The sequence below is a fragment of the Necator americanus genome, chromosome IV (assembly GCF_031761385.1).
Source record: "Necator americanus strain Aroian chromosome IV, whole genome shotgun sequence".
NCBI classification, from domain to species: Eukaryota; Metazoa; Nematoda; class Chromadorea; order Rhabditida; family Ancylostomatidae; genus Necator; species Necator americanus.
Genome location: NC_087374.1, coordinates 36,974,269 through 36,996,200, shown reverse-complemented (window position 1 = coordinate 36,996,200; position 21,932 = coordinate 36,974,269). Strand labels below are relative to the sequence as shown.

Sequence of the window (21,932 nt, the reverse complement as noted above, 5' to 3'; positions counted from 1 at the left end):
AAATACCAACGTTTTTGTCCTTTTTTGTTCGATTTTTGTCATGACTCCTTTGTGTCCCTCTTTGTCACTGCTATTGATATTGTCATTATAATCACCTATTCAATGAATGTGCTTGGAGTTTCTTTTTTGTTTGGACACAAGGATTAAAAAAGTGGAGCTTCTGTGGAAGATCGCTAAATGGTCGAAGTATTTTCATTCGCAGGAGAAAAATCATTCCATAATAAGTGAATTCCCAAGCGTGAACACAGAATAAATGTGAAATGTTACATTCATTTTACGTTTTATGCTAAAAGGTACAGAAAAGTCAAAGAAGTCTAGTCTCCGCTTCCGTTCCGTTGTCGTATGTCCATACTCAGAGGATCCGTAGGCGTCTGCGCGACGAGACTCCTTCACTTCTTGACTCAAAGTTGTCCAGTCCAGATAATGATGTCCGCATGATAAAAACATTTCATACTAGTTTTTAAACGCGTGTGGTTAAGACAAAACTTCCTCGCTGCCGCAAAAACATGGCTAGAAACAGCTTCATTTTGTATCTCGTAGTTCACGCAATAATTCACTATAAATCGACAATTTTGGTCAAAACGGCTTGATTTAAGATGCAATATAGAGTAAATGATAAGTTCGAAACAGAACGGTCGGAATCCTGTTCGATTCTGAGTGTTCTGGAAGAAAGCACAAAATGAATAAATGTTGCAGTGATATGGACGCGGTCAAGTGAGAGCGGTCGTGTCGCTTTAGACCATAAATCGTGATTTTGACCAGACTATAGCGACAGTAGTACCAATACTAACACCAGCTATGATTACAAACTTATTGCAACAATAAAAATAACAATTATTGCCTTTTTCTCAGATGTTCGTAACAAGTGTTATGGGAGTCAATAACATAACGTATATTCTTAGAAACAACATATTCTTGGGAATGTGAAGAGTAGATGTGAAATAAACCAGTAACACTTCTGCGGAACATCACGGAACATTACAAAAATTTGTAATGCAAGGAGCAGATCTAAAATTAAACATAGACGAATAGAAACAGAAAGACTTACAAATTCTTGGGAATACTTGATTAGATGATGACAACTTTCTACACATCTTATAATATGTAGTTGACGCCGCCAGACTAGAAAGTTCTCGAAAAAGATTTTTGCGCGGGAAAAAAAAAGAAAAGTGGGCATCGAAAAAACGATCTATCCGCAGTCAAACTCAGCCTTTTTGCTACAGTATTGAGTCTCTACAACTTATTTGGTTTACAGTGATGCCAGGACTTTTATCATTTTATTTTATGGTTTAATAAAGGAAAAATAAAAAAACATTCTCCTCTGGAAAGCGGCCGTGGACTTCTTAAATGCAATCTGGTATTATGGATTGACAGCAAATGCAACCTTGAAAGATCGAGCGGCGGGAATGTTGCCCATAATCTTCTGCAAAACGTATCAGCACTATATCGTTCTATCCGTTCATGACATTAACTACGTTGACATTATTCATGTTATTGTTTACAACTTGGACGTTGTTCATGTTATTGTTTACAATTTGGACGTTGTTCATGTTGCTGTTTACATTTTGATTGTTGTTTCCTGAGTTAGTCATTGTAGTCGTTGTGGTCATCGTGACTGTATTCACACCGGTCTGCAACACAACGTTAGCCGTCGAACCTTCGATAATAGTGGATACTGTTGTCGTTGTTGTGATAGTCGCTAGCCTCCTCTCATCAACGTCTTCCTCGTTACTACCAGCTTTGTCGTCGGTGGTAGAGGTTGACGGAAATGAAGGAATTATTGGTTTCGCTCCAGCAAGTTTCGTAATTGCAGTACTTGATGAAGGTGTCGATGGAGTTTCACTGTCTGGAGGAATGGTTGAACTAGGTTGCAGAGAATTGGAGTAAGGAGTCGGTGAGCCGTCAGGAGGTGATGTCATATCTGGAAGAGGTTCGTATTAGTCAAAGGAAGCTGACAAGCAGGCAAGCTCAGATCTCCTGCATCCTCCGGAATCTTGCTCGGTTGTCAAAATCCAGAAGTCTATCATGCAGTCTCGTTAGTCTACAAAACGTCCGGCCATAATGCTGATTATCACAGTTTGAGCAGAACAGTAGCCGCACCGATCCCAATCGTTTGCGAAACCGTTGGCGTTGGAAACCGCGGTGTTATAGTTGGGTCAAAACGACATGAAGCACGGTGCAATTGCGTACGCGGCTGTGCTCAAAGCAGTGAGGTGGCGACAGGTAGCGACAGTTGGTGCTAACAAGGGTTCCATGACTGTTAGCCGCTACGCTTCACCGTTTTTCTTTTCGTTCTGACCTTACTATATCTGGGGTGCTCACGCGTTTTAGTGCAATAAACCAAAATTATTTTCTGTGAACGTAACATTTGAATTTACAGCGGAGGGGAAGTTTGCTGCGGTGAGAGCAATTGTCAAGTAATATCCTAGTGCTTGTTACATCAACTCTTCCAGTTTTCATGGTTACATTGATTTATCTTCATGTTTATGACATTAAAGTGGAGCGAAATAACTTGAAACTTAGTGCAGTTGTTTAGGCGGCTGCGCTCGAAGCTGTACCGGGGAGCGAGCGGTTAAGACTGAATTGGAGTTCTCGCTAGCTTTCGACCACTTACGCACCAGCAACTGCACCAAGCTTTCAGGTTGTGCACGACTGCGGCTAGCGAAATCTAACAAAGGAGAAAAAAGAGAATAACCTTCAATTTGCTGCGTAGGTATGCAAGCAGTAGCGAAGACAGATGAATAACACAAAAATAAGATGACGAACAAGCACAACCTAGTACTTGCAACCATTTCGAGCATATGTGACTATGTATCCGCAAGAACAGCTGGTTGTTGTTGTCATTAATGACGTAATAAAATTAACTTGTTCCAGTTTGCGCCAACTTACGGCGGTGTTGCGAATACTGTCACAAACCATTTTTCCTTTCTATTTAAACGATCCAGCTTATGTTCAGAACTGCACAGCTATCTATTTCAAAGCATTTATCCTCCCAAAAGAAGAAATACTATAAGGAGTAAAAGCGTTAATTTCTAAATAAGATATTAATACAACCAATACTTTCACCACGTAAAGATTAGAGATGTGCGACCAAATTATCACAAGTGGGGGTCCCTATTTCATATGGTTACATTAGATAGTTTGTTGCATAGTACCGGAGGTAGGAGGATTTTGTCGACGCAAAACCTGGAACGAAGAACAGTTGGCTTTATATGTTCGTACTGAAATAAACACAATTACCGTTATAAACTAACCGACAAGAAAGCCCATTTAGACAAATAGTTAGTGAACTGAGTAGTATCCGACCACCGACATCGCAAATATCCGTACATATTCGCAGAGGTCATTGCTAGGCCCAGTAGTGCAACAATCATCCACTCCCACTGCAACATTTTATTTTACTATTATCCATGGAAATGGGGTAGCTTAGGACTCTTTTCACAAATTAGTATGAAGTAATCATGCAAGAAATCAGACAAGTATTAATCTCAAGACAGAAATGGTCAAATAATGCTGAAATAGCAAGTAAGGAAGGTCTTATCGAAGTGAACTTAGGGCAAGAAAAGACTACACGTACTTTGAAAGTGAAGAACGCCATGCTAACAAAGAATATCCATAAAAGAGGTCCCATCACCAAACCAAACCAGAAAGCACGTCGATCCATAACAGGGAACCGCGACTGATCCTGAAAAACATTGCAGCTAAGTGAGAACGTAAGCTATGTTGATTAATAGCATGACCATCCTGCAAGGATAGCGTCGTCAACAGCACATGCACGAACTTTGGCACTTTCGAATTTCCAGTGATTATTTCCATTCTCGTCAACGAAATTCCACCATCGTAGTCCGACCAGCAGTCTTCCTGTTATGTTCTTTACCGTCCAAAAATCCATAGACAGCAACGTTAGCTAAATCAGTCATCAAATCATGGCAGCCGAACATGTTGAGCTGGGTCAAACATTTATAGTTACTAAGAATACTCACGATAATGAGGAATTGTACAATAAAAGACGACGACAGCCAATTTGCGAAAAAATAATAAGCCAAGGCTGCACCTTTGAATGCGACGTGCGCGAGAACTATTGATGGTTTACTAAAAATCCAACTTGAATCACAAAATATAAGCATAAGTCAATCTTTACCTGAACATGCGCAAGCTGAAGCCTTGCGACTCTTGCGAAGCACCTCCAATATTCAGCGCAGTGTCGAATCCAGTCGACATCTCTACGGAGTGGACGCCTTCAATTAAAGTAAACACTAAACAACAAAAAAGACACCTTAATGTCTTGTAGAGTACAAGGACAAAACCTTAGCAAAGCAAATACCAACGAAATTCCTTCAGTTTTTAAAGTAGAAAACTTAAGTAATTCACAATTAAAAGAACAAAGAAGCTTACATCATTTTGTACTACCAATCAACGATAGTACTGGCATGCAAATAATATTCCAAACAAGGGGATGAAACAAAGGCAATATTCATCTTTTAAGAAGAGTTAGAAAGAAACAAGCATAATACATAGAAAATCACAATATTATGTAGAATTGTAGAATGGCAAAAAAAAAGACGAAAAACGGCTTCGAAGGTTATATCTACTCTCAAGCTATAAGGTAAGGGTAAAATTGGTAGCCATTACCCTCAGCACAAAGAGGAACAATAGCCTTGATTGCATTCATACGTTATCATCAAAAAATAGACAAGTTCTGTCAGACCCATATTGAATACACAGCTGGTGAATATGCAACTATATGCTGCGTTACCCATAAATAAATAGTGAAGCACTAGAGCCAATGTCATAGATTTCAGTGTTCGTACAGGGACAAAAAACTTGTGGTCATACGAAACGATCTCCATAAACAGAGACAACCCCGACACTGCCAAATCCGCCACCTATTCAGAAAATGGTTGAAATTAGTCGCATACAGCATACACGACGGCTGTATTATAACTCTATCTAATCGTTGGACTTCAACACTTCTAAGTAGTCTAGATCATTGAACACCTGCACTTCACGTTCTTCCATAAGACTTCTGCAATGGAGCCAAATTTTGAATTCACAAAAGAAAAAGGAATAAGTAGTAAGCGGAAACATACATGATCTCTTTGCATTTCTTGGAGCTATCTGTCAGTGCAACGCAGTCAATATGAAGATGCCTCGACCAGCCACACTGTGCAGATGCCAACACATGCGTCTAAAAATAAAGGTAAACTATCTTTAGTAACTACTGTGTTGTGAATACAAAATAAGTACCTCGCTTAGAAAACGAGAGCTTCTTGATTGTGCCATAGCTAAACGCCATAAAGCTGGATCCCTCCGTTGAGATGCTTCTGTTCGCGTAATTGATGCGACAACGTCAGACTGTGGCAGTGCACCGGCTTCCTATTTAGGAATATTAAATGTCCACAAAAAACAGTTTAGCAATCGGCTATGAATTTTACATGTAATATGAGTAAAGAGTGATCAACAAAAACACCTGAAAACGATTCCAACAATTTTTGTGCGAATTCTCCAAAAATGTATCTAATACATCACGTCCATATAAAAATGACCGAACTTCTGTAAAGTTAATGTGTCGTAATTATGCTTGCTGGCTTTGTTGCAATGTATCGTGCAAGTACGAACAGTTTCTGTTGCATCGTCATTTCTTAAACTGGGTGCTGCGCAGGTGATTGAAATGATATTTGTAAACCAACACATCAAACTTCTCTTTTCCATTACTATTTCACCTTTCTAAAACAGTTAACTAGAATTCTTAGTTCTAACCTACACTAAGTAACTCCTTCGCACTTATTTGACGACTAGAAAATTTCCTTTCATCAAAATCGTCTCAGACCTTGTAATCATGTGACATTGTGAGCAGCATCGGTTCCGACGCAAAATCGCACAGTTGCTCTACCTAATATACTTTTAGAAATAGTTCTACTCGAAAAGAAAACTCTAACGGCTTTGACTATCTTTCAACAGTTATTTGTATATACATGTATCTATACGCGAAACCAAACTAAGTAGGTCTGGTGTCAGTGAAGCTAGCGGTTGAGATCGAGGTGGCGTACTGCAACGGCGAGTGGTACTACCAACGATACTCTCCCGATCCTGACCGCTACGCCCCACCACACCGCTTCGAGTCGCTCTCGCAACTGCACCAAACGTCATATCGTTTTGACCCAACTATATCGTCAATTATACACAGTGAAATTTTCACCAATTCTTCTCCTTGAAATCTCGCATTAACAGTTATTAGAATAGACTGATGGTAAAAAAGGAAGCTCTTACTATTAGCTTGGCTATTCTCTTCTTTTCCAAATAAAGGCGAGCAAGCGAACAGTACATGTTCAACGTCGGGTCTAAACAAAATGACTGCATAAGTGCTTGGTTTACACTGAATATCTACGAACTTAAACGTCACCATTTTTGGAAGGCTGACTGGAAAGTATATGTTGTATTCTGAACTTCTCCATCACCCCCGATGAGAGATCTATACGTCTGCAAAAGTTGTGCATTTAAGAAAATAGATTCAAATTACTGTACTGGTAAGTACAAATGGTCTAAGCGAATGAAATTTCAAGTACAACCTGCGAATCAGAGAACCGTCATAGGGGCAGAGTCTTCGCCCATATTCCAGAACTTCGAGCAACTTCTCCTTCTGGGTATGATATGTTTTCTGCAATATAATTGTAATGAAAGCTTCGTCAGGAAACCAAAGAAAAACCCAAGATGTTGAGGAATAACTTTTGTAGCAAAATCTAACCCAATTGTGCTCGAGTATATCGAGGTAAGCATTGATAATAACAGCCTTGTCATCATCTGCTATGCATTGGTCAACGTGTTTAAAGAGTGTGTCACATTCTTTTACCCACTGATCTGACTTCTTTGATGCTGAAAAGTGTTAAAGTGAGAAAAGTGGAGAAAAAAAATACCAGTTAAGTTACCAGTAAAGTACGAAGCCTGTAGAACTATTTGAGCACAAGTAGATAAGACAAATATTTGCAATTCTCAACTTAAACTCACCCCTTGCGTAGTCGAAATGAATTCGTAATGAGATGCAAAGGGCCCGAGAAGACTCGAAACATGTCATTTTCTGTAAGAGCAAGCATGACGTATCTATTACGGAAAATGATGCTAGCGAAAAACCCAACCTCAGCTTTTGTAAATCTTTCCACCGTTCGAAAAACGTTTTTCCATTCATCAAGGGCGGAGAGGGCTTCCGTAGGCGAGACCTATTTGGATGTTATTACTACACATTACTATCGCATAGTCGTGTGAAGGAAACTATCAAAAACAAATAAAAGATATCTTCGCAAAACTTTGCGTTTGTGACCTGCAAGGTGCGGAATTAGAAAAGGTTCGACAAGTGATTTCATCCTTTCAGGGGTCGATTAATGTCAGCATGATCATTAAGCAGTTCCGTTTCATCGCGACTAAGCCTGGCGCTATCTTTCTACCTCAAGTAATCTTGACGCTTTTCTAATGTTGAGTTGTTGAAAACACTAATAGTAATGTACTAGTAATCTAACTAACAGTTGTACTAGTAATCTTCAGAGATCAAAGAAGAAGCGCCGTTTAAGTCCCGACTTGAAAGTTCTACAGAATCTACAGGCAGAAAAAGAAGTGAAAAACGACACCTTACCACGTCATCGCTCTGTTTCCTCAAGAGGAATCTCGTGATTTCAACCAGGATTCTATCTGAGGGAAGAGCCTGAAAACTGCATAGATGCACACAAATGATATATCTAAGCAGAAAATTGAAGTAGAATTCTAAGGTACAAAACGTGTTTTAAAACACTTGTAGCGTCACATCCAAATACCACAACTATGATTTCTTCTTCGATTAACCTCGCAAGGAAAAGGCTTTACACGCCACAATATTTTTCGCGTTAGTGCTAGGAGGCAGAGCAATGAAACTATAACTAGCCTGGACTAAACAAAGTAGTACTCTCAGCAGAATAGGGAGTCGTTCAGCGGACTGTTGAACAAGTGGGATGTTGTTGGACCTTGATAGGAAAGCCATCAGTTGTTCCACATACTGAGCACGAGTGAACACCTTGTCCTCCTTTTTCGACTTTTTCTTCCTCCGATCTCCTTCATTAGCAGCGTTCGAGAAGGCCGGTTGGTTGCCCTTTTTTTCGTCTTGAACCCATCGTGCAAACTGAAAACGTTAATATAGTTTTCAAATCGCTAGAAGTCGTGTCAAAATGCTCACAATCTTGAGGGCATATGCAGCGATGATGAGATCAAAATCCTTCACATTCACAATGCTTTGATATTCTTTAGCGATTTGTTTAACAAAGTCGCGGAACTGCGAGACGCAAATGCCGCTGGGGCGGTCGCGATAGAGAATTTCGATTTGCGATGCTCTCCTAAAATCAGCTACAAATTATAAGTGTGGTGAAAACAAAAAGAGCACCCTTATTTGTAATCAGGTCAGGGACCACTGTTAAAGAATTGGCATAAGAAGACTACACACAGAATATTAGGAAAACCAGTACTACAAATTCAGACAGTTCTACGCTGCAGAGATGATAATATTATCGGAGTGCGTCCTGTCTCGTAACAATTTCCTAAAGCTTCGTTATCAAAATACTTTCGAGAGAAATCAACGCAAAGAGTTCCTACTACATAGTAGGGTCAAAACGACATGAAGAACGGTGTAGTTGCGTAAACGGATGTGGTCCAAGCGGAGCAACGAAGAAGGCGGTTGGAATCGAGGTTGGACTATTGCGAACTTCAGCGAAGAATGGAGTTAGCAAAGGTCCCCCTAGACTCTAACCGCTACGCTCCGCCGCAAGCCGCTTATGCAACTGGACCGTGCTTCATGTCGTTTCGGCCCCAGTATATTTCAATTAATGATTTTCTAGCATCAAACAATTCTTTGAGTGAAAGCCATACGTTTCCAGAAGTGAAATCACATATGAGAGATCTGGTTGAAGTCTGATGACGGCATTGAGCATGTTTAGCACCATATCTTGAGCACCAGGAGAAGGGACAGGGAACAGTTTTCTGGAGTAAGGCAGCAAATTCCACTCCTCCAAAAGTCGGAAGGTCGGCAGAAGAGGTAGCGACTGAAGCGTGCATTATATAATGTTGCATGTTGCATGCTAATAAAACTAAAATAACTATTACAATTACTATTAAAATAAACATTAAAATATGTCCTAACCTGACTGATTCCTATGGAATTCCGTGTAAACGACTCAACAAAATGAGCCCCTAAGGTGTGGAGAAGAGCAAGTAGAACGTGCACTCCAGAACCTTTGAAAACCCGAATATCCTTGAATGCTACCTCGCGCATAGCGTGAACAGAGTCCATCTGAATATCACTAGTGCACTTATACTGAAGAAATCATACTGGAATTTTATGATACTGAGAGTTCTGTAAGTCTGCGAGAGCTATCACATTGCTTCCTTGTCTTCAATGCATGCTGCAAGAATTTGATTTCACTGCGTAGACAGCACCATAAGGACTATGGATGTCCATATGTCTGCAGAAAACTATGTACTACTTCTTTCTATAAAGTATTCAGGTCGAAGTTTCGTCTTAAACGAGAAAGACAAATGTACCACTAATCCGAATTCCACTGAAATTCGGCCCTACAAGAGGACATACACCACCAATAGTAACATCTTATGCGAATTAGAATGAGGGAAATTTTTTTCGTTTACTATTTCACGTTGAAAGCTCTATCTTACACTATTAGATCCTATGTAGACTGATTTTACGACATCTTCCTAAATAATCATCATACTGTATTTCTTAATCAGACTTACCGTGTAGCGACAATCAGTAACAACGCTAGTCAATGACAGCATGAAAGCTCAATGACAAAATATCTACTACTTCGAGCAAATCGAAACCTGCTATCACTCACAGCGACATTTGTATCTGGTATAGGTCTCCTTGGGCGGCTTTCGATGTTCTCCAATTCACGCTCCATCTCTACCCAACTTGTTATTAGGTTATCATCAGATGATGCTATCCTGGAGGAGAAGAGAATAAAGATTTTCTCACTCAGCTTCAAGCTCTGATCCCCTCACCTCTGTTCGAGTTCCTGAGTTGTTTGCTCCTGCAAGGCACGGGCGACTTTCTCTTTATTTTGAGCAACCTCCAAATTTTCCAAGGTTTCATCAAAGTTCCGCCAACCTGAATATGGGTGTGAATTTTGACAGTGGGCACAAAAGTATGAAAACTAACGTCTGCTAAGTGCTAACCACCGCAAGAGCCATCATCTCCGAAGCGAGGGACTCCGCTATTCCAAAAATTGGCGAAAACCTCCTTCCTCTTTTCTTCGGAAGCATTAACCAGAGAATCCGGGACAAGAAAGTTGTATTCTATGGTAGCCTTAAAAAGTAACGGGTGAAGTAATTAACTGGCGATCTGAAGCGTGAAAAGGAGTGGCGGATTTTAGCGAGAAGCTACCCTTGTCATATTTGCGGTGAACGACTGGAAATTACCTGAAGGTGCATATATATACCGAAATTTCGCCCATGTTCTGAGTAAAAAAAATACAATGCAGCGAAATGACCGTATTCAGCCGCCTTTTATTGCATACCAGAGTTGCATTCTTCCTATTTGAATAGGAGTCAAATTGGTAAATCACCTGAATACTAGCAATGGCTCGATTTGTGTAGCCACATTCCATCCACCACAAGAGGCGTCGTACATAAATATGTAAGAGGAAGTTCTCCGTGTTCGGTTCAGGTTTATGTGATCTACAACATTGGAATTCAACTCGAGAAGTCCTAGTATACGAGAAATCGGAACGGTGTCGTCCAAAATTGTTGAGGATGCTTAAGAGATTGAAGAACTGATACTATACCTGAATGTGCCGTTAAGAATACTAGTCAGTTTATCAAAACACCGATCAAACGCTCTATCCTGGAACGAGAATTTTACATTTTATTTAAAGGAGTTTTTCCCATAAATTGATTTGTATTACAGAACCTACCAAGATGTCTTTCTTGTAAAGAGCGGAATCATACTGAATAAAATCCAAGTATTTTCCCCACACAGAGCAGTTGTTGACAAAAACATTCAAAATCTGCAAAAAAAAGTGAGTACGACACGTATGACAAAGTAGTCAATCCATTAGAAAAGAAGGAGTAAATCTCCCTAGATATGTCCATCAACGTTGTTATTAAAGAAGATCTATAGCGAAAACAGAATAGATATATGATAACTTGTGAAATTTGTTCACGAAACTGCAGATGATTTAATTGGAGAGAGGTGAAAAAAAGCATAAAAAAGACAAACTTTCTCCCATTCGCTTAAGAGCTCGCTCTTGGGGCGTAGATCCTTCAGATATTCAAGTCTTTTCACACGGAACTCAACAGCCCGCTGATTGCTAGCAATAGCCTAAGAAAGTGCTATGACCATCAATGACAAAAAAAAAACTCTTGTACAGCTATACGGTGTGACAGTGTGCCAAACTCAAAAATGAGTACAACTCCTCTCTCACCTGGTCAATTATGGAAAGCTGACGCTCGGCCAGGGCCCGACGGTCAAGAGACGACCCAATCACACGATTTGCTTCAAATATTTCTTCCTGAAAAAAGTGCATTTTCTCAGAAAAACACAAGCAACACTCCGACCGTTCACTAAAATTCAACAGTAGTATTTAGAACCCGTACATTAATCTTGAGGAACTGGTCAAGAACGTCAGGATTTCTTTTGTCATTAGCGAATTCAGTTGCAATACGACGTCTTCGTGTTTCAAGATGAACGGTATGAGAAGGAGTTGAAAGCTGAACTCAAAACAAGAAAGATCATATTGAACTGTTTACAGCAGTATACTTCTAGCAAGGTGTAATAAAAAGAAGACATACTGCAACTTCTAGTTCTAGCGCTTCCCGTTCTTTCTCCATCGCTCTACGCTCTGCTATTTGATGCTGAAATTCGTTTCGTAGAAAAAAAAAGATGTGAAGAGAAATGTATAGGTAGACGTACGAGAAATTCGAACTCTTGTAGTCTTGTTTTCGAAACTTCGACAAAATCTAAATTGGTTTCACATAAAGACGGCAACTTTCGGAAACTTCGCTCTGCGACGGAGTCGTCCAACTTTCGTAAAACTCCATCGAAATATCTCTCCGATCGTTTGCGTTTCTCAGCAGACTGACGTAATTCCTTCGAAAAGAAGAGCTGAAAAATGCTTGTGATAAGTATGTCACAAAAGTTATGCGTCTATTGACGAGGAATAAATCAGAATAATGTGCTGACCATTGAATGAACAAATAGAATGGAAATGTTTCCAGTCGCCTAGCTACTTTCTCAAAAAAAAAGAAGGAAACCTGTCCGTACTCAATTTGAATGGAGAGAAAACGAAGCAGGAGCTCTTCCCCAAATAATATATTTAATATTTCGGGATAAGTAAAAATAAATAAATAAATATTTAATGATAAATAAATAAATATTTAATGATAAATAAATATTAGCAGTTTAGGTTCGTGCAAGTTTTCGACGATATGACCTCGCTACTTCTTGTGCAAATGCTGCATAGAAGCGACTGCTGGGCGATTTAATTAGTAAGAGATACGTAAGAGTGTTTAGATCTTCTTTCGTTCTTTCACACAGAACTCATGCTAGAACAAAATAGATAGCTAATTACTTACTCAGATATAATTGAATAAGAATTGAGAGAAGTGAAGACACCACACCTCATTCAACCGAGAATTCCCATTCATTATCACATAGCATCGATGACGATACTCAAAAGTGTGAGCTTTTGGTATAGAGTCCATATTGAAATTTTCGTGGTCGTATTGACGGTCGAAAACTGAATCATAGCAAGAGCATAAGGTGAAGAGGAGAATTTGGGCGTCATTCAACTTACCTATGAAGGAACCTTCCACAGACCGTTCTTCCTTGTAGGCAAGAAAACTCCATTTTTCCTTTTTCTAGAATTTGAAAGACAATAAAGAGAGATATAATAGCTCAATAGTACAGTAACTAATTATCTCATGTAATTAATTATGATTGAATCAATCATAATTAATTATATGAGAAGAAGTGACAAATATAATGAAAAAATCGGAGAAAGAATGTTTTCACTACTCACGATAACAACTTTGGGAGGTTCGGACCTTTTCCGCCCTTTGCTCCGGTTATCAGAATCACTAGATGAACTGGAAGAAGCGTCGCTGTAATCTCTTGCATTAACTATTCTGTAAACTGTTGTGTTTATAGTGCATTATATCGTCATTTCTTTGCGTAACCAGGCATGCAATTACTAAATACCTAAAAATTCCTATACTGTTCTGGAAAGATAATAATGGGGAGAGATTTTATCCGATACCTCCGATTATCTTCAGTAGAAGAGGTAGATGAGGACGACGATCTTCTGAAAGAACAACAATGAAAGAACGAAGCGGAAGGAAGGCACAGCCACTACCTTCTACGCTTCTTCTTTTTGTTCTTGTGTTTTCGTCGCTTGGAGGATTTTGATTTCTTCTTCTTTTTCTCAACTGGGAGATCAATTCGAGGAGCGCTAATTTGAGTGAAATATGACGGCGTGGGGAGTTCTACCTGTAAATACCATAGTTTTTCTTCTATATAATGGTTAATGTGAACAAAAAGGATTTTGTAGAAATACTACCAAACAAAAAATGGAAAATCACTAAGAAAAAGACATATAATGTGGTTGGGAAGTTATTTTAAAAACAAAGACGTCTCTGATTAAATGGTGAAAATGGTACAAGGTGGGTGTGAATTCCCACGAGTCTATCTGGACTCCAATAGGGAAATTTTTAGGTATTTAGTAATTTCATGCCTGGTTACGCAAAGAAATGACTATATAATAACTGACTATATAATGCTCTATGAACACGAAATAGGATTCATACATGCCATATATCAAGAAGGGATGAGATTATCCAATCAATGTTTTCTTTAATCCGTGTGCAAGAAAACCAGCGAAGACAGCGGATACTCAAAAATCAAACACTTATTGGTTTCAAACTGGGTGACTCGAACACAAAAAGATTGGGAATTTAACGCTTTTTCTGCGCTTTTCTTTGTTTATATTTGCGGAGATTGTAACACGTCTATATTCGGGAAGAAAAGAAAGCGAAATGCTAAAAGTATTAACAATCCATCCATGTTTGAACGCAAAACAGACTAGCTACAGGTTAGCAAAACTTGCGGTTGAGTTCACAAATACTAAGCGCTTGATGCAGGAGATAAAATGAAAAGGGATGAGGTGCCCGGTGCTGGTCAGCCTGCGCGTCAGACTTCAACCGAGAATCGTTTGAGCTTTACGAACACGCGTGTAGCCTATACATTGACCTGCGGTGATCAGCTGATGGATAAAACCAGTGTTTTATCTTTCTAGCAAGTCCATTTAAATTTGTGAAAGAAAATAGAGAAATTAGATAAGATTATAAAAAACTAAAGCTCTGGAACATACATGAATTTGGACATCGTCTTCATCCGAGTCGCTGTTGATATATCTCAACGCGTTCTGATTCTTGATTCTTTCAGCGAGTCGTTGAGCCTTTGCGTCACTCTCCTTCTGAAACCCAGTGTAGTTATAGAAAAAAGGACGAAAAGCCAAAATATCACATATGATTCGTGAATACACTCGAAATGCAACTGGTCAACTATAAGCTAACCTTAGCACGTGCTGCCAAGATCTTCTCTTGGTCAAACGATGAATACCGATCACGGTCTTCGTCCTCGCATTCACCTTCTTCCTTGTCGCCACCAGAAACATCAGCATAGGCTCGGAACATTGAGATCCACTGTCAGAAGAAGAATCCTATGACAACTTGTTATTGGAATAAGCCGTGTGAACACTGCTCCATCTAAATCCAACAACATTCGCCTATGCGGTCGGTCGCGTCGCGGCTCGACGTGGTTCGGCAGCGCCTGAATTTTTGGGGATCGCCGCGAGCTGCCGCCTTTGCCGTTCTCTCGTGCTCGTTTTTTTCACAGTTTTTCAAAAGTATGTACTAATGAAGGTTCCCTAGAAAAGACTTCTTCTGGTGCTCTCTCCGCTCGCTTTCAATAACCAGTAAGAACTAAAAGTAGGGTGATTCCCCGTAGGACTAAATTTGTATTTCTTTCCCTTCTTCGTTTTTTTGAAAATTGATGAAATGGTGATGAAGTGAAATCATGATTCCATAGTCTTCCTCCCGAATGCATCAGTACTACATCAGTATTAAGTATTAGTAAGTATTATTAGGAAAGTATTAGTATTTATATTTTTGTATTGTATTGTAGTTTTATTAGGAAAATAAGAAAACATTATTTGCCGTATGGGTTTCTTCCTCCATTTCCCTAAAAATTACCACAAAATGATATGCTAATGTGAAATGACGTAAAGTGAACCTCAGACGAGGCTCCACCTCAGATCACTTAAACTGTTAAATACTATCTAAGCAGCCGTATGCATGCGTGTCTCCAATTTCTGAAGAAAGGATGTTGCCAACCGGGTAAAATGTAGTTGGGGAGGGGGGCACTCAGTGGCACCCTTATTTCTCGGCGCTCTAACTTACTTTTTTTTCTTACTAACTTAAGTTTACATATCAATGATCCTCTAAGACTAATGCTTAGGCCTTAGGGCCCGATTGATTTCATGATTTACTTCGAGAAATGAGGACGCCACTGAGTGCGCCCCCCTCCCTCCCTCCAACTACACTTTACCCGATATAGACTATAGGACTATAGGATAGTGAAGCGCAACGCACGCAATTTTCCTGTCTATAAAACAGTTTACAACGTTTCATTTGCTTCTTTACAAACTCATTTGGACCTATTATCCAGCGCTCCACTTCCGACGACGTGGGACCAGCCCTCCCCATTTTACCAATTTTTGGCGCGGTGCACCAATTCGACGCCGTTGGACCGGTCTCACTGCTTTCTGGAACTATAGTAGGGGCAAAACGACGTGAAGTAGTTACGCAATTGCGTACGCGGCTTCTCTCGAGGCGCTTCGGTGGAGCGCACTAGAACCCTTGCTGGCACCATCCATCGCTGCTGTTTCCAATGGTCCCACCTCGGTTCCAGCTGCTGCCTCCACCCCGCCATCTCGAGTGCGTACGCAAATGCACCGCAATTACACTCGTGATTCCTATCTTTTTGACCCGACTATACACACAATGACAAGAAGAATAAGCCCGTTATTATATAGCATAATGTTCGTGGATATTCGTTATGACTTCGCTGCATCAGTGATAGATTTTCTCACTTGGTAGCGGAACAGAAGGTTCACCACGCCTCCCTGCTGTTGTTTGTTCTATCCCGCATATTCCCGTATCCTTACTGTAACTGAGCTGCGGTCATTCTCTATGTACACCGATTCTATTTTTCTTTTTTCTATTTTGCTTTCTGTATCGTAGTACATTATCTTGTGACTATATATATCCTAACATTCGTTGAATATTAGGTTGTTGCGCCGTTGTCCAGTTGCAACTGTTGGAACTCCCGTGAATACCACGAACAAAGAGATGTGGGAGAAGGAAATGAACTGGACGGCAGGAGTTCTTCAAACACTATGTACACGAGGATAAGGCCAATCGTTGAAAAAAAAGAGCTCAAGGATGGACATACTTCTTGCCATATGGTCCGACAAGGAGGGGACAACATGATAACATAAACATTGTGAATCGTTATGTTCCGAGATAGGAACGTGATACTTGTTGATGTTGCTATAATTTATCGTCTTATGTTCTTTTGCCCCCGTATTATCTTTTCTTTTAATTTCATTCCTTTTTCATTTCTAGTTTATCTTCTTTCCTTAACCCTCAGACGCCGACTTCAACCGGGAGTTCAGCTAATTCTTCTCCGAATGTGTAAGTGGAAACTGTCGCCGCTCAAGTAGGTGATCACAAAAATCCTTCAAGGCGACTTTGGTAAGTTCATGTCACCGTGACTACAACACTTCTGATTTCCGGAAATCAACAGTTTTCGATTATTCCCATAGCTGATAAGGCGGAATCTTATAGAAAACACCGCTAGTAATGGATTTTAATTGAAGTTTGAATATATAAGACTATCATAGCCTGAAAATGACAAAAATCGCATCGTACAAAGAATTATCTGTCAGGGATGAAATGAGAAAGAGAGAATATTCTGAGTTTTAATACTGTTGAAAGGCAGGGAAGTACTTAAGCAACAATTCAACTGCAGTTACAAATAGTACAAGACATGTAATATACAGAACGCTTTGTCAAATCTTAGTCGCATTACTAGATATTCTTCCATTTGTCGAAGAAAAGATCACTTAACTATGTATAGATGGACATCCTCTTGGACTTCAACTTCACAGTTACAGCGCAGTCAAAAAACTGTAAACACGTTTCAAATCTTTGCAACTATGTTGTTCTGTAAGGTCTTCTTAACCAGGTCCACAACATCCAGCGCGCATCCCCAGAATAAAGTCACTCCGCTGCCTCCATGGCCATAGTTGTGAACGATTGAAATCTGTAAAGAAAGAAAGTGGAGAGAAGAAACCTCAAGTATCAGGGTTTAGTTCTAGACGGAGATTTTCTGGATTGTGCTGCGGTGTGGAACGTCACAAGAAAAGTTGTGGGGATTCATGCTTGAATCATTCAAACACCTCGTTCAAACTCATAGTCGGCCAAAATCAAAAAGAGAAAAAAAAGAACTGAATGCCTCTCTCCCTATTGATCTTTTCCCTCATAACTCCCTAACCCCATATAATATATCTCCTTGTTGTTGAAAAGCTTAATTTTCCACCCTTTTAAGAGTTCCAGATATATGTCAATAGAATGCGTACAATATTAGAATGTGAGTACCTTCTTTCCGCAAACTTCTTGTATTTCCGTCTCTAGTCGGACCTCGCTGCGTCCAGGTCGGAGGCCCACATGATGGGAGATAACCCTGCATTCCTGAAGAAATAAAGGAACATTTTTAAAGAACCTACAAAATGTTCACGTTTGAAGTTGTTACCTTCAGAGCTAGTACATTGTCCTGATTTGCCCGCATTATTTGCTGTGCTGTATTCGGATCAACGCTCAAATCCCAACAATCCTTCTCGGCGGTCCCACCAAGAATCACGCAATCGTCGCAAAAACAGAATTATACATTACAAAAATGTAAATATGAGCGTTGAATCACCGACTTCAAAAGGACGTAGGAAGTGTCATCCATGAAAAAATGCTTGACAGCTGGGCATTGAACTCGAATTATCTGGAAAATGGGTTCTAAGTAATACACTTTTACACCTTTTTTTCGAGTGAAGGATTGAATTTGTGATGTTTTGAAGTCCCAAAAGTTCATTGTTGTAGTGCTCTATCCAGTATTATTCGAGGTTTCGATGTGGCGATAGTTCCATTTAGGTTCCGGTGGTATAACTTTGGGTTTATTTAGTTAGAAAGTAATTTGATGCAACCCAGTGCTGATTTTCTTACTCTTTTAAACCTTGGGTATACGTCTGCATTTGGATTCATTCGAATTCCTTCTGGAAGTAACTTTACTTCAAATAAGGCTAGACATCGAGTTTTCTTCTGCAGCGGATCCTCATCAGCTAAAGGGGAAAATTTCATGTTCTGCTTTATCTTTAGATCTTTACAAAGTTCAGATTGGTAAGGTCACCTCGGAAAAATATCTTTCACAAGATATTTTTCCGAGGTGACCTTACCAATCTGACTTGTTTCAAAGAATTCTAAATTGTCTTTGTGACACCAGTGGTTGGTCGGAACACTACAATACAAATTATTACTGTACGTAGCCATGTGCGCAGAAAATTTCAAAGAACCAGAGCAGAAAATTTCAGAGAAGTGGTCACAAAAAGAAAACCCTGTAGAAAACGCAATACAGAGGCGCTTACCTGACCTCTAATTGGATGTAGTTGATCGTCTGTGAACAATTTTTTAGCTCCCAATCCTGTGCAATTTACAATACAGTCACACTCGGCTGTAATGCTGTTTAGCGTCTCAACATAGTGTTTAACAAGGCGACCTCCGTTGTTAGTGAACCTAAACAGGGCTAAATTCGCTCTAACTAAAAACTCTGGAACGTTTCGCTGGATAAAAGGAGCGAAAGGACTTACTTATTTCGTAGATAGTGAAGATATTTTGTCGGTTGAAGGTATAACGTTGTGTAGAACACGCCAGATCTATGTGATTTTTTTTTAAATAAAAAAAGTACACTCACTTCTGATGATGTAGTATAAACTCACTTCTGGTGATGTGGATGTTTTTGTTCAATTTCTTGCGGAGTAAGGATGTGGACGTTATCCATGAGTGTAATCCACCGCGGAATATTAGTGTCTTGGCTGAAACGGTAGCCTGACATTTCCTGAAATACACAACTGCACATACCGTAATGCTGAACAGAAAAAGAATAGAAAAAAAACAGAAAATAATACCTGAGCTCCACCATTTGGGACCTCTTTCATGTATTCTCTAATGTGTCGCATTGTTACACGGCACCAGCGACTAGAAACGGAAATGAAAAAAAAAACTCGAAAAACAAACAAATTCCAGAATTCCACTGCTAACATTACTCTTTCGTCATTTTCACGACAAAGATATGGTTCAATGAGACCGGCAGCAACATCTGATGTGAGATTTGGTGAGAATTCCGCAGCTACAATGGTTACCTGGAAGATTTTGGAATAATTCTCGAATATATAGGCAATTTTTGTGGACTGGGTATTTTGGGTCAATTTTGTTTTATTTTGGGTTCAAAATCAGCAGAAAAGTGTCGGCTCAATAGCGTCGGATAACTGAGCCTACACTAATACGGATAAAATAGTTGTGAAGAAAGAAGTCTAAAATTTTCGAATATCTAAAGGGGTTTACCGTAAATTCGACTTTTTTTCGATAAACCTATTGCTACAGTATTCTCAAAGAGATGACAGATTTCTCAACGGTATACAAAACTTGTGAAGGTCTCAGACAAGTAAAGTGAGAGCTGAGAATTTTTTATCTACACAATTATTTGCAGCAGACTACTTTATAGCCCTACGCTTCCACCTTTCAGAAACAACACTCTCAAAAGCGTAGACCACTCATCTACCCGGTTGTGATTATTCTAAAATCGTCTAGAACTATTGATCACAAAAAGTAGAACTTTGTAAGCGAATTGTAAAAAATTCGACTGAGATAATGAGATGTATCAAGTTTTTGATGCGTTCAAACTTTTCACTTGTGATTCTACCTCTGCTTCCGGTATATACTGTTGTAGTGCAACTGCTGTAGACATACCAATAATCCCAGCGCCGACAACGCACAATTTTTGAACCATTCTAAAATTTAAAATATAAGAAATGAAAATGTTAAACAGATTGGCGCTGGCTGTTGATGAAAGAGAAGACGCTGCCCGCATGAATACTTCAGGATCGCTCGAGTGATAGTACGGAAATATGAATATAAACAGATGTAATGAAGGGAAGAAGAACTGCTATCGATGATGGCGCAACGGGCCGTATCTTATCAAAGAGGAGCAGAGCATTTAATTTTATATTGCTCATATTACAAATAAGTTTTTATTCTGGTTTTATTTGAAGATTCTAGGATGTTATCAGAAGTAGAGAAAGGTTTATTACTTTATGGTAGTTCGTTTCTTCTGTTGCTAGGAAAAAAGAGCTCGTGAAATAATTAATTTTAATTTTAAATGATTATAATTAAATTAAAACATTAGTTTTAGTGTTTGAGAGGAAGTAAGGATGAGCAGACATGGTTATGCCTGGACGAGGTTCACCTGTCATCGCTGGAAAAACGCTTAATATCGCGGCAGTCGATGATCAACAACAGATAAGAAAATATTAACAGCACTTTTTAACGTACAGTATCAGTGCACATTACAAGATATGTAAACATCGTCTGATATTACTGTAAGTATCAGTTTTTTTATGTGTTAATTATTTCAACTTTAATGCATTAACAAATCCGTGTAGTTGAAAAGTTTAAAGTTTAAAGTTCAATGTGTCCATAAAATTTTTACTGGAAGACCGATATGGAGTCGTACGAGTCAACGGTATCAGTACCATATTCAAAAAGCGTTCTCACAGCAACCATACGAAAGCGATCAGTGTAATCTTGATTAAAAAGGATGTAAACTGAGAAGTATCTATCCAAAATAGATGTGTAAATGAAATAAATGCGAATGAGTATTAGAGAATTTAAAAAAAAGTAAAAAACTGTTACTCACAGATATATAATAATTTTGAAATTTTCCTTGCTGATCATCTATCCGGACAATAAGTAAGGATTATATAAATATACTAGTGGTATGTGCGAATAATACGCGACCGTACAATACGTTACGTACAAAAGTGTGTTCTTATATACTTGCGTAAGCATATGTATGTATATTGTGTTAGCAGATGAAGATAATAGCATAGGAATGTTTTAGACAACGAAAAATGGGGAATTGGAATCAAAACATCCGAAACTTTATGGATATTTATTCTGTTGTACGTTGTGATTCTATAAAGAAACATTTTTAAGGCTGCACTTTTGCGAATTTCTCTAACTGTACACAGTTCCCGAACCTTGATCAGAAACGAAAAAAATGTGATGGGAGAAAGAAGGAAAAGCGCTGGGGAACAAATGAATAACATATGTTCTAGAAATAAATTTCAATAGAATTAAGCTGCTTTGAATGTTCGATGACGTTGAGATGATTCCATATTTTTCGGTGTTACTTTGAAAGAGCTATGAAGTAGTTCTTCTAATTTGTAAATCCTACTGCAAGTACATGTTTACTACTAGTTGGATGTGCATAGCAAATATAGCAAATAGCAAATATTATTTACGAACTTATTTATTTATGTATTTTATTATATTTACGAAGTTGACTTTCCGTCTCTTACGAATTTCATATCTTCACGTGATCGATGGAACTTCATCTGAAATAAATCTTTTGTAAAATTAGAGCTATTTTTTCTTTTCTTTTCTTCCTTTTTCCAGAATTATTTGTTTTTGACTGCAAATTCAGTTCTCTATATTCTGTTTCCGGCGATTGTCGATCAATC

At 39.0% G+C, this 21,932-nt stretch overlaps 4 protein-coding genes across 7 annotated transcripts; all 4 read right to left on the bottom strand.

Annotated features, from left to right (window-relative positions):
- Positions 1-1,451: 1,451 nt before the first annotated feature.
- RB195_003874 (uncharacterized protein) lies at positions 1,452-1,919 on the bottom strand (the record flags this gene model as incomplete). The annotated part of the gene is made up of 1 exon (XM_064201718.1): positions 1,452-1,919. One exon carries the CDS (start codon positions 1,917-1,919, stop codon positions 1,452-1,454), a length of 468 nt encoding a protein of 155 aa, XP_064057599.1.
- A 1,213-nt stretch (positions 1,920-3,132) lies between these two features.
- RB195_003873 (uncharacterized protein) lies at positions 3,133-4,400 on the bottom strand (the record flags this gene model as incomplete). Of its 2 annotated transcripts, XM_064201717.1 has the most annotated exons (7): positions 3,133-3,186; positions 3,255-3,383; positions 3,578-3,685; positions 3,782-3,907; positions 3,984-4,092; positions 4,142-4,276; positions 4,396-4,400. In XM_064201717.1, 7 exons carry the CDS (start codon positions 4,398-4,400, stop codon positions 3,133-3,135), a joined length of 666 nt encoding a protein of 221 aa, XP_064057598.1. The 2 variants fall into 2 exon arrangements, with proteins under 2 accessions (XP_064057598.1, XP_013292070.1); XM_013436616.2 differs by lacking the exon at positions 4,396-4,400 and having other exon boundaries at positions 4,142-4,221.
- Positions 4,401-4,950: 550 nt separating this feature from the next.
- Positions 4,951-14,718, bottom strand: RB195_003872 (uncharacterized protein; the record flags this gene model as incomplete). The annotated part of the gene is made up of 32 exons (XM_064201716.1): positions 4,951-5,026; positions 5,091-5,188; positions 5,248-5,376; positions 6,271-6,341; positions 6,404-6,480; positions 6,570-6,658; positions 6,746-6,873; positions 7,006-7,075; positions 7,134-7,214; positions 7,625-7,693; positions 7,910-8,143; positions 8,198-8,354; positions 8,884-9,056; positions 9,155-9,304; positions 9,864-9,972; positions 10,030-10,135; positions 10,204-10,333; positions 10,593-10,704; positions 10,812-10,870; positions 10,941-11,033; positions 11,246-11,347; positions 11,451-11,537; positions 11,623-11,736; positions 11,818-11,880; positions 11,939-12,130; positions 12,646-12,764; positions 12,822-12,885; positions 13,047-13,128; positions 13,284-13,328; positions 13,380-13,513; positions 14,394-14,498; positions 14,599-14,718. The coding sequence occupies 32 exons, from the start codon at positions 14,716-14,718 to the stop codon at positions 4,951-4,953; spliced, it is 3,438 nt and encodes a 1,145-aa protein (XP_064057597.1).
- Positions 14,719-17,287: 2,569 nt separating this feature from the next.
- RB195_003871 (uncharacterized protein) lies at positions 17,288-20,200 on the bottom strand (the record flags this gene model as incomplete). Of its 3 annotated transcripts, XM_064201715.1 has the most annotated exons (10): positions 17,288-17,410; positions 17,746-17,838; positions 17,900-17,963; positions 18,072-18,139; positions 18,780-18,927; positions 19,002-19,067; positions 19,131-19,249; positions 19,320-19,389; positions 19,453-19,553; positions 20,114-20,200. In XM_064201715.1, the coding sequence occupies 10 exons, from the start codon at positions 20,198-20,200 to the stop codon at positions 17,288-17,290; spliced, it is 939 nt and encodes a 312-aa protein (XP_064057594.1). The 3 variants fall into 3 exon arrangements, with proteins under 3 accessions (XP_064057594.1, XP_064057595.1, XP_064057596.1); XM_064201713.1 differs by lacking the exons at positions 17,288-17,410; positions 17,746-17,838; positions 17,900-17,963 and having other exon boundaries at positions 18,029-18,139; XM_064201714.1 differs by lacking the exons at positions 17,288-17,410; positions 17,746-17,838; positions 17,900-17,963 and having other exon boundaries at positions 18,093-18,139; positions 18,785-18,927.
- Between the last annotated feature and the right edge of the window lie 1,732 nt (positions 20,201-21,932).